The following is a 12,803-nucleotide window of genomic DNA, read 5'->3' on the forward strand; positions in this document are numbered from 1 at the left end:
GCAGATAGTATTCCAGAGTTCTATAGTTCTGTTGAAAAACGAAGCCTGCATGTAAAGTAGTGGTTTTGCAGTGAGCAGGTAGCCCTGCATGGGAGCCATACTAGCCCTACAGGTCCTTTAATCCTTTTCATGATCTCACTGGCACAATCTCTAAACTCGAAACAAGTACCTGTTTTTATTTGAAACATACCAAAAACCAAACATCACGAAAGTTATGATTTACACTCTTGGATTTCACCCACAGAATCCGGCAAAAGTTAGAACTACCTTTTCCAGCATAGAGTACTGAGCAGCACCACAGGAAAATATTGACGGCCTGTTTAGTTAATGTTTCAGCCACAAAATCAAACTGAGTCAGAACCACCTTCGTCATTTCGTCGCCCAGAATACTGCGACACATCCGGGACTTTCCTGCGCCGTCCGTGGGAAGTTTGGAACTTATTCAGGCCAGAACACAGACAGACAATAGAGAAAATGACCCAAAAATGACCAACAGCGTATATACGCTTTGCAAAAATATGATTGTGCGGCATATAATTCAATAAAAAATTTTGATAGGTAGCACCACATTAGCCATATTTGCCTCACCTACAAAAAAATATACATTAAAAGATCAGGAACAAGATTGCAGATAGACAACTGACATAATTGTATATTACCGTTTTGTCATTCCTTTCCTTCCTACCCTATTTCATGTTTCCTTGCCTTTTCTCCTGTGTTGCCTTTAAAGAAGCTCAAAAAAGTTCTTCATTATTTTAGTCCTCTCAAAAACCTTTCCTTATTCTTGTATCTTTGATATTATAGCTTCCTCATGGTCTGCATTCTTACTTAGCAAATAAAGTCATTCTTTCTTTTTGTTAGCCTGGCCCGCCTAGATTAGCTTTGCTACCTGCAGCGCCAAGAAATTGCACATGTAAATTTATACAAACACCTAATAAAGTTGAAAGTTGAAGTGGTTTTTGCCCGCTTTTTTACCCGTTGTCGTTACATATAACCCAGGACTTCCAAACATCTCTAATACTGAGTGGGACCTCTCCTTATCGATACCTCTTTAATACGTACACCTCTCTATTACGGACAGTTCACTTGGTCTCTGAGATACCGAAATCCATATAAAGCCTACCCGGCTGTCTGAAAAAGGACACCTCTATAATGCGAACACTTATCCCTGTCCCCTTGCTGTATATTAATAAAGAGGTTCGACTGTATCTCGCGCAAACATATTTTAACGCATTACTCTCCTTTAACCGCCGCAAGGACGTTTCAAAGCAACCACCTTTCGTTGCTTACAGACTTCAGTAGCGCTAACCTTTGAGACCTTGTTCTAGTTCGAGCGCAATTACCCGCCAGTTCTAACATCGCAAACAATTTTTCACCGGGCCCTTTGCGCTGTGGACAGAATAGTGCCACTTGTCCTTGCATTACTAACGGTCTCACACATTATACTTTTTATTCTACAGGCGAAACTCGTTCTATCACTTCACACATAACTTGTAACACTATTCTAAACGTAATCTACTTGATTCAATGTAAACGCTGCCATTTACAATACATAGGTGAAACTAGGAGACTTCTCAAAGACAGATTCAACGAACACAGACGTCCAGTTGACAAACCTAACATTAAATCTAAACCCAATTCTGTTTCTAAACACTCTAACCACTCTAACATGGACTGCAACTCATCATGCAGTCCACTAGAAATAACCACTCTTCACGTGATTCAATCCGAAAAGCCAGGGAGTCGCATTTGATAGACAAGGCTTAACCTGATTATCAGGTTAGACAAGGCTATGACACTTGAACCCAATGGTTTAAACCGACGTGTTGAATTATAATCTTCCTTTTCTTTTATAAACCTTAACATTTCACGCCTTTTCCGCTCCTCCCTAAATTGTGCCACTTGTAATTTAATCATCCCAAACCTGAGGAAGGCTGGTCTGGCCAGCCGAAATATTGTTTTAAATACATTTATCCGTTGTATCGGCTTTGCAGTATTCCTTGGACTTCCCATATATTTTTTTAAAATCAAGTTTAGCCAGTTTACCCATATATTTTTTTTAAAATCAAGTTTAGCCAGTAGCCCATTACTGGTTTAGCCGAATAGATCTCTGCTGAGATCCAACGTTGACTAACAACTTGATTAGTTGATAGGGCATGGGTTTTGTTGCATTTTATTTGAGCTGGCTCTCTTGCTGGTTTCATATAGAACTGCTACACCGTGCTGACGAGTTCGAATGAGAACGAAACAGCTGTCCACGGTTGCAGCCCTGCTTTGTCGGTTTCGGTCGGGTTGTTGTCTCGCAAAGAAAGTCAACTTTTTCACGTAGTATCAGCCTTGCAGTTTGCGTTACAGTTTATTTTTGGCTGATTAGGTCTCTTGTAGATCCTACGTCAACTAGCAGCATTATCGTTGGCGGTCCTTTGCAGTTTTCACGCTGACCACTAGCAGGATCTTCGTCCACGATTTTTGAAGTTTATTTGGTTGTTTAACTCCAAACTAGAGGACACCTTCATCTTTTAAAAGCTTTTGTAAGAACAGGTCCCAAAAGTTAACAGAGGGGCCGTTAGCCTCGTCGTTTCTTTGCCCTATACCTTAGTCACACCCTCTCCCCTCCCCTTCCTTCCCCACCCCAGAAGTGTGCAATGTCACGTGATTGAAAATTTTTCACCTGACCCCAGTGGGGAAGATATCACATTCCACTGTGTTGCTGCCATATTGTTGTGGTCTGCGTTTTCATCTAGTGAACTGAAACTACAAAGGATCGTGGCTCATTTGGCATGCTACCAAGTCCTTTATATTTCCCGAATCCGAGCAACTCTTCAAGGCGACGATCAAGAAACAGAAGAAGCTCGCGTCGCCCAAAGCCAGAGTATGAACGAAACATCGTTTCCGCATTTTTCGCACTTGCATCCGCGGTGCTTCTTGCAATAGCTGAAGCAGAGCCGAAATGGCTTCATATTGTCACGGGAAGATGCGAAGGAAAGTACATTGGTTTGTACAAAGTTATTGCGTATAAGCATCCGGAGACGCTGAGTAAGTTTTGTTATTCTTTAGACGTTATTTCGAAGTAAACGAAGTTGAAAGTTTTAGCCCGTAACCAAGTGTCATGTTTTGCATAAATTTGATCACAATCTGAATCGATTCGATTGATTGTACGTGTGCGATCACTCTTTGATAATTTATTTCAAAACTGCAAGTTTTAGCGTAATCCATCTTTTGCTATTTTGAACTCAGTGAAACAAGAACAGATGTATTAATCTGAAAAGTAGATTACAATTTGTTAGTGCATGTTGCTGAGTATTTTTTCTCCCGGAAATTTAATACTCAAGTCTTATGTTTGCATATTTGTCTTAAAAGCGATCAAATTGTTCCTTTTTTCTCACGTTTTATTTCCTCTATATACATTTATCAGCATTAGTAACTTTGTTGGCATGATATTTTACTCAGTTCTAGCTAAAGGATAAGCAAATAGACTTCATAACTGTTTTGTGTATGCAAATATTTTCAATTTAATAATTCTCAATATCACTCTTCAAGTGTTCATGCTTGACAAGACAGTTCAGCTGCTTCTGGCTGTTTCGATCTTGCGTCAGCATAAAGTTAGGATAAATCTCCCCACCGTTATAGACTGACATATGCATGCTTTAATCTTGATCCTTTATTCACATACAGGTTAATATTAAACTGTTGAAAGTTGATTATAAATACCAAAGGGTCTTGATAGTAGCAGGCAAGTTAAAAGTTTAAAAAAAACAACGAAACCTTTAAGGTGGCTGACTACAGTTTTTCCGAGACTTAGTAGCACCCGCTATGATAGCCTGCCACACGTCAGTATTTGTCGCGCGTGCAAAAATGACGCAAGTAACCTCAAGAAGTAACAAAAACCACTTCAGCACTTGAAAGGCGTCAAATCTCTTTGGTATATGTAGCGATAGTTTCAAAACTCCGTTCAAACATGTAATCAAGCCTAGGGCCAAAAAAATATGGCAAAAAAGTTTGATAAACATTCGGTAAAAGAGCTCTAATTTACAGTACCTTTCTCGCACGCGACACATGGCGTTACATGAGCGCGCGCTTAAGTAAAGGGCATGCGCAATTCAATTCTCGTCCGAGGTTGTAAAAACCTGCCCTTGATCGAGGATTGCTCGAAAACTTACCGTACAACTTATGATGAAACTTTCACGGTTGATTTGTTCGGGTGAATCGCGTTTGGAGCCAAAATTTTTGAAAAATCTGTAAGACAGATTTTGAGCTATTTTTGATTTCACATTCTCTTAGTTTGTACAAAAACTGTCTTAGAGATTTTTATTTTACTTTGCATGAATGTTAAATCAGACCCAATTTCTTATTCCTGAAATTTTTAGGTGGGGTCATACGGGTAGAATTTGAGAAAAACGTGACTTAACCTACTAGTGCCCAGTCTCTCATTGGATACTTGGTCGCTCATTTTGGCTATTTGTTGATGTTTAATTGTTCAAATTTCACATAGAATCATAAAAGACTTAAGCAAATAGTAAATAGTGAAGGGAAAAACAGCTTGGAACCTTTTTTAAAAGAGTTAAAAGTTGTGCGCTTATACTCCGTTAAAACTGTAGTAAGCCACCTTAAGTTTACAAAACATGTTTCGACAGAGACTTCTGTTATCTTCAGTTAGTTAATATACAAAGCGTTGGAAGTTGAATTTATAATAAGTAGACAAAAATGCTAATTATGATAAATCGTGACAACAAAATGAAGATGAAACAAGACAATGTGAGGATTATAAGGATAATTTTAGATTTACATGGTGTAATTGTTGATTTAAGGAAGGTTGTTCTCTTTGAATATGGAAAGCCTCTTTTATCTCGGAAAATGGTAGAGGGGCAATCTAAAATATGGAAACAATCTAATGAACGTAAGGCGCGACAATGTTCAGAATTCTGCAGATGAATAAATACAGTTGAATTGAGACATCTCTACAGTATGGGCAACTCTATAGTACAGGCAATTCGTCCAATCTTCATGCAAACTCATCCTCTGAAATATAGACTTTAGATCTATCCAAATGATTTTTTATCGATTTGATCATTTTATATTTGTGATATATTTTCTTTTTATACACACCTGTACAAGGCCTTTGCACTGGTGCTAATAGGCTGTTGTGGAGTATTAATTTTACCCGTAGATGTAATTATGTAGACATGGAGACACCTCTCTAAATTTCATTTATATATAAAGAATTTGAATTTTACAATAACTGTCAAAATTCCCGCATGCTGATTGGCTCATAGCTAATTTTTTGTCTATAAGAGTACAGACAATAAGAGTGATGTCAGATGTAACGCATGCACTTTCTCAACGGAAGATAACGCCAATTCCACTCACACTTTTCCATGTTGTTATAAAAAAACAAATTGAAGTTCAGAACTTGGCAGTGGAACCACAAGCCATTCCACTTTCAAGAGTTTTGAACATTCTACTTTTGAACATTCCACTTGAGTTTTGAACATTCTATGGTCTATGCTCCTTTAGACCATAAAATGACACCATAAAATGTTCAATACTTGGCAGTGAAACCACAAGCCGTTCCACTTGAGTTTTGAACATTTTATGGTATTTAAGAGTACAGTATAGACCACAGAATTTAACTGTTGTCGATTTGTTAATTATTTACATTTTCAATACTTGGGGAGAAAGTATGATGAAAGAACAGAAACTGTCCAATTTCAACAAAATATTTTCCTTATTGTCAAAATGATTGTCCCTTAAAGACAAGACTAATCAAATTCAGTTCTCCTAGAAAAACGTCATGGTATAAGTTTCAGTGCAATTATTTTAATTTCATAGCATTAGTGTTGAGTTCCTTTAGGGGAAACTTTGACAAGCAACACAATTATTTTGCAACTAATGGCAAGCCTAGGCTGATTTCATGAAAATTGTGAAAGGGACAAAATAAGTAAGATCACTCATTGAAGTTCTGATGGGCATACCAACAGAACAAGCTTTCAGACAGCAGACGCACTTATGTTGTGGTCCAATTTTATCCTTGGTTTAATTTTTATTTCTTTTTGTTTTGGGGTATGGTAATGTATGATAATGAGTTTAAAACAATGGGAAATAAAAAATTAAACCAAGGTTAAAATTGAACCACAACATGTACACCCCCTAAAAGGGCCTCCCTGTTGTTTTGAGTCTCCCCCGACCTCTGTAAGTGTTCCTGTTGCTGTGCAACAAAGAAAGCCATGAACATTAATAATTTTTAGAAATATTTCTTGAATTTTTTTTGTCCTACAAATAGTCAGATGCAAGATCAAACCACAAGGACAGACTATTGTCTTTTCCAAGGCACTAAATGTATTTCCAGAAATGATATTATTGTGGTGTCCATAGTTTCTTAATTGTACTCTGATGTTCTAGAAATTAAAATCTGTTTTCTATTTCTTCTGTAACAAAACCTTCAGAAAGTTAACCACGTTTCTGAAGAGTTAAATGTTATGATCCGTGATGCCATTCTTTACGCACACAGGTTAAGATTAAAAACTTCTTTCCTCCTAAATTGAAGCAAATTTCTCTACAAATATATTAACGTTTCATGTATATTAAAGTTGTCACTTCTTTGTATGCTTTTTAATAGAACAAAGCATGGATAAGGCTTTTTTATTTGTTAATTATTTTGTTGTTTGCAGCGTCATATTGTTTTACATCAACCATCGTTGTCTTGTTGCGTCTGGTTGTGGCCCTGTGCTGTGTTGGGATTGTTGCTGGAATGTTTGCTTGTTTGTTGGATTTGTGTGGCACAATGAACAGATGTCTAAAGGTTATCAAGGATTATTCTCTTGGAAATGTTGTTACAGGTAAGGATTCCTTCGTGAATGTAGCTCTAAGTTATGCGTACCATTGTTTTTAATTAGAAGTATTAAAATAGTCGCATCTAAATCAAAATTATTGATTTTGATTGATTCTCCTGTATGTGCTTTGTCATCACTTTCAAAGTGTCAAATGTTACTTGGGTGTTGAGTTACAGTTGTCTAATGATGGCATTTTAACATTGGACACCCATGCACATGTGCACTAAAATGTAAATTAAGATTCTTGCCTTTAGTTAGTGAAAAATGTGACAGTGCCATCAATTCAATACCAGATCGGCTGTAAATGGAAACTTATCAATACTCAAGCTACAATGTACAGTGTATCTACCAAGACAGGCTAAAGATCTTTCTTGTACAGAGGAGCCCATGCCTGGAACTCCTTATCTATTGACACTGGGGCATATAGTTTTGACAAGTTAAAAAAAATTTAAGTCAGGGATAATTTTTAGGTTTTTTCCCTTTTTTTACTTACATGTAATCTTAAACCTGTTCGATTACCTTGTAACTTGATTTGTCACTCTTAAATTTCTTATAAATTTTAATTCTGTGTTTAATATTTGTCGAGGGCCACCCTAATTAACCATTGTGTTAGCTTTTCTGGTGTTACCCTCATTAAATATTGTTCTTTGCAATAATAATAACAATAATAATAATAATAATAATAATAATAATAATAATAATAATAATAATTATTATTATTATTATTATTATTATTATTAATTATTATTATTAATAATAATAATTATTATTATTATTATTATTATAATATTATTATAATTATTATTATTAGAATTATTATCAATCCTCTGACTGAAATTCTCATCAAGGGTCAGTTGTGCTGTGACCATAACAGTACTAATAAGAATAACAAATTATAACAATAAGAAGAAAATCTTTAGGCAGGGAGCCCACATCTTGTATTAAAGTGCTTTTCAGTAGGCTCCTGTGAAAAAAAAGCAATCAACCCTAACAATACAACAAAGCTAAAATCACAAAAGCTGTGCCTCCCTAATTGCAATAGAGTATTATTTGCAATAATTTATTCACCCAACCTCAAATGCATTTTTTCCACATCACAATAACATTTCACAATAACATCAACAGTACAGACAATCAATAGACAATTTTTTTTAGTATCAAACATAGACCAATGGACTTTTGACTCACAAACAATGGATTGAAATGCACCAATCAATTCTTACAGTCTTCACAGCCAATAACATCTCGACTTTGTTCACCAATCAGGTCAACAACCAGTGACATATATACCGTCTACTGACATCCCACAATTTACTTGCCTGTGGAGATGACTTCCGCTCAGGTTATCGAAATGTAGCCAATGTCACCTCAAACAGTCATTCTCAGGTTTACACTCACTTAGATGATCATAATTTATGTACCTACGACATTCCACAATTAATAATGATTCCAGTCACTGACAGGCGTTTTTGATTTGCACTGTTCACATACTGCACTAGTTAATAATTAGGATGTGATTATTGATTATAGTAAATTATTATGATTGTTCTTTTTCTCACAGTTCTCATGTGTGTCAGCTCAAGCCTTATTGTGTACTGGGTTACAAGGATACTTGAATCAGAATCAGAATCAGAAGTAGCTCCTGGCAAGGTTAAATTTGATATCAGCTTTTTTCTTGTGGTGGCTGCTGGGGCATCATCTGTAATGGCAACTGGTTTGAGCTTACTAATGCACTGTTATTTGCATCGCGTAAGAGAAAGAACTCGCTCTGAAGAAGAGCTTTCACTGGATCTCTTGTATTCCATGCTACCTGCGGACACTCTTTCAGACATTCCTCCCCCAGCCTACTCTCCATGAAAGGGGATTCACCAGGCAGTCAAAGATACGTTGTGTCAAGCAAATGGTATTAATAACCAGTGACAGATCATGAATTGGCCTTGTCAGGAACTTTTTTTTAATGGTATCAATCAAAGCTTCATTCATAAAGATGTTGGCAAAAATGTCTGAAAGTCATAAAGTTCTACATTTTAGAATATAATTATATCTGTCCAATGGATTTCTTTTCTCCGTATGATTGTCTATAAATCTGTAGTTTGGATATTATCCAGATGAATCCATGATCATACATGTACCGGTATTACAGAAAAGAAATACATTTGATAGACATTCTAAAACATATTCTACATAAATTGTACATATCATCAAAACTTTCCACAACATCTTTTAATGCATACTGTAATTTGTGTTGTTCAGTTTTAACCTGGATTGGATTTCTATTTTCCTTTGTTTTTGTCTATATTAAATTTTGTAATGTATTATAATGAGCATAAAGCAATGGAACAAAAAAATTGGATCAAGGAGAAACTTGAAATTATGCAGCTTATGTAACTGACCTCATGAAAGCACATAGAAACAGTCCTCTGACTAGTAAAAAATAATTTCAATATTATTGTTTATAATATTTTTGGCATAATGCCCCAATTTTTATAAAAGGGATTACATGTATTTGCTGGGGGTGCTTTAGGCGCTAGAGTCTGCTACAGTAATCAGTATTGAATGTGACTCATTTCCAGAAGTTTAGGGTATGGCTTGTACGTGAGTGCAGGGAAGTCTGTACCTTTGGAAAGTCTTCTGACCAAAGGTGCTAAACAAGATGTTTTGGAAGGGATGAGAAATTGCTCTTCTGTCTGGAAGTCACTGTAGCAGATCCCTGATTTTAATAATTGGTCCTTTCAAGTGGTGCAGTTATATAGACATTTCATTTGTAATTACTTTTATATTTATTTAATAGAAAATAAGGGGCACTTAATTCAGACAGGGGAGAGTTTAGATGCTCCATCAATCATACATAGCCTGAACAGCATAATCTTAGGCCCTGTTCACACCAACATGTTTCATTTCAAAATGCAAACTTTTCTTTCTTGCATCTGTTTGGATGAGTCAATCTTATCCAAATCATGTTCTACAAATTTCTGTGATTTGAAAATCAATTTATTGTTATTCAGAATCTGATAGTTGAGATCCAAGGTGAACTGAGGCAATGTTCTATAGGCTGGAAATCTTAAGAACAGTACTTACCCTGGCCAATCCATCACCATGTATATTTTGTTGTGCTGGCACATTTAATTAACAACGCATTAGTTAAGTTTCTTACTTGCTTACCTACTTACAGGTAAATTTGTAAAAACAGAATGATTTGTAACATAACAGTCTGATTTTTATAAGAAATATGAAACGTCAGTGGGACTTTCTGATCATGCAATTACAGTGCTCTGTACCCTCCTATATGCCACTTGACAGTTTTTAATATGAGTTTTTTTGTACCAGTATTTTTACATATGATTTTTATTATATGTAAACTTACTGATGACATTCAACTGGCCAATCCAAATGTTAGACCTCTGTACAGTTGTCAAAATTGAACCTTGGACTGAGTGTATAACCTTCCTATGTCAAATTTTAGGTTTATTTTTCATTTCACTTTGAAGTGCCTGCAATTTAATCAATGAACATCCTGTTGTATTTTTTTGCTCCAAAGCATCTGTTTTTCTGCCTTTTATTTTGCTTTCCTTTCAATGACTCGACAGTTTGACCTTGTTTTCTCAAAAACTAAGCATAAACCACCTCCCCCCCCCCCAAAAAAGAATGTTTTTCTCTTACTAAATTGAAGCCTACTGCATGCAAACATTCAGGCACTTTTGAGCGAAACAAAAAATTGGCCTAAAATTGGACAAAAGATGGTTATGTACTCAACTCTTCAATATTACATGCTGTGGTCATGACTAATTAATGTCCCCTTTCAATAATATTTACCATGCAATGATCAAATACACAAATTCTCATGATGTTTTCGTAAGCAATGTTTGGAAGCCAGTGAAGAGAAAATGGATCAAATGTTGACAACTCAGCCTTCCCCACAGTTTGGGTCTTGACAATCTGCGAGCCAGCGAGCCATGCGAGGCAGACGTGCGAGGCACTCAGGTTAGCCTAAAAAACACCCTGGTTAGCCTAAATAGCACTCAGGTTAGCTTAAGTAGCTCCCCGGTTAGCTTAATGGTTAACATTTATGTAGGGGGTTGTTCGTGCCTCGCAAGCCTTGCATGTTTGGCTCGCACTTTTGGCTCGCATGCCTCGCACGTTTGGCTCACATGGCTCGCACGTTTGGCTCACTGGCTCGCACATTGGCCACACTCCACAGTTCTTGAATTTGGATATGCCAGATGAAGCAGCAACCACCAGAAAATTTGCCAAAAGTTGGAAACTGTCAAGTATCATACATATTACACGGCACTGCAAGACGGCTCAATACCTAACTTTAGTGTAAAGTTTTGAATCGAAGCTTGCAAAGGAAGTAAAGTATTTTTGTAAAGGGAAATATACAGCTAGGGTAGCTAAATTCTGAAGGATTTTTATCAAGGAAAGTTAATGATTTTAATCAGTGATGATTTGCTTTCATTCAGAACATTCAATTAATCAAAATTTGAAAATCTTTGAATCTGGTGAAAAACATCGTACTTAATAATCAATGAAAGGAGTGTTGTATATAGTGCTTTGACAACCAGTGATAATGTTGGTTTTGTACTTAGGAGATATAATTCATTGACAAGTAATTATTGTCAAAAGGTTATAAAATAACATTGTCAATTAAATAGTTTGTCAACTGATGAAATTGAAATTTGATTGGTTTAAAACCAACAAGCCACGTCTTGTTAATAAATGCCAGCTGGGTTTGTAAAATTAATACTTAGATAGTAGACGTGTACATAGTTAGGTGACATAAGAATTGTAACTGCTATTAATAGTAGTGTTTTAACATTGACTATTTGAAGTACTGGTAGACTGGTAGTTACTATGACGTCAGGCAAATGTGATTGCTTTATTAAAAAAAACGGATCTTTTTGTTCCTTCAGAGCATGATTGTTACTTCAGGTTGTCACCAAAGTATTTTTGTACATAAAAATATATTCCGTTATGTTCACTTTAGGTGATAAATGTAGAAGACATTACAGTTAAATTCCTCTTTACAGATATCTCCATAATCTGAAATGGTCTATTTGATGTTTAGTCCATAGTATGAACATCTCAGTAATGGAACTGCCAGCTCTCTTTCCTTTTGGTGCCTGAGTGTTACTGATGTTTAACTGCAAGTTACTGCTAATAAATTTTTTTTATAATGTTGCAAAACATTTTGCTCAAAAGCTTACTTATAATTAATATGCAGCTCGTTCTAATTGACTTGTAAACAAATTTATATAAACGTTACCAATAGCTTCTTATCAGTACCTATGATAATGTACTGATTTCTGTTGCTCAGTGCAAAAGAATTGAAAGACGCTTGGTCAGATGCTTGTCTAAGTGATAATTCCATGTAGATCATGTGCTTTAAATACTGTAGTTTAATTATTATAAGGAATATAGTTTAATGGCATTTGGCAAAAGTATTTTGTTAAGTTTTTAATTACTAAATGTTTTTGTTGAAGATAAAGATTGAGACATTCATAATTATTTAGGGTGTTTCATGTTTGGATCTCTCTTTCCTGTTGAAGGGGTTTGAGGGTGGGTGTGTGGGGGGTGGGGGGGGGGGTGAAGGGGGTACACAACAAAGTTTTATTTGGGGAGGCTCTGCCCCGAGGTCCAAACCCTTACCCTTTCATTTACCTCCCTAGAAAATGGTATCCCTTTCACACACCTACAATGGAAAAACTACATCTCTTTTTGTTGGGTCTGTTTGAGTTATTTTGAAAGCCCTTTTAAATGCTGAAATGACAGTTTCCCCTTCCCTTTTCTATACTTCTACTCTGGGAATGAGGTTGATTAAACCCCCGGATTACTAGCCTCCAACGCAGTCGTTTTTAGGGGACTCGTATTACCTCCTCCGAGGCTACGGGATTACGTTATTTATATGAAATGCCTTGCAGTTTCACATGTAGGCATTTCAATAAATTACGAACAGGGTGCGTAAGAGGCGGAAGC

At 36.2% G+C, this 12,803-nt stretch overlaps 1 protein-coding gene across 1 annotated transcript; it reads left to right on the forward strand.

The window, feature by feature from the left end:
• The first annotated feature begins 2,692 nt into the window (after positions 1-2,692).
• On the forward strand, positions 2,693-9,614 carry LOC146465744 (transmembrane protein 127-like). Its single transcript, XM_085128250.1, has 3 exons — positions 2,693-3,036; positions 6,669-6,836; positions 8,392-9,614. Exons 1-3 carry the CDS (start codon positions 2,781-2,783, stop codon positions 8,685-8,687), a joined length of 720 nt encoding a protein of 239 aa, XP_084984376.1. The 5' UTR covers positions 2,693-2,780; the 3' UTR covers positions 8,688-9,614.
• The last annotated feature ends 3,189 nt before the right edge of the window (positions 9,615-12,803 follow it).

Source organism: Pavona decussata, unplaced genomic scaffold, assembly GCF_977016875.1.
Source record: "Pavona decussata unplaced genomic scaffold, jaPavDecu1.1 SCAFFOLD_155, whole genome shotgun sequence".
In the NCBI taxonomy this organism is placed as follows: domain Eukaryota; kingdom Metazoa; phylum Cnidaria; class Anthozoa; order Scleractinia; family Agariciidae; genus Pavona; species Pavona decussata.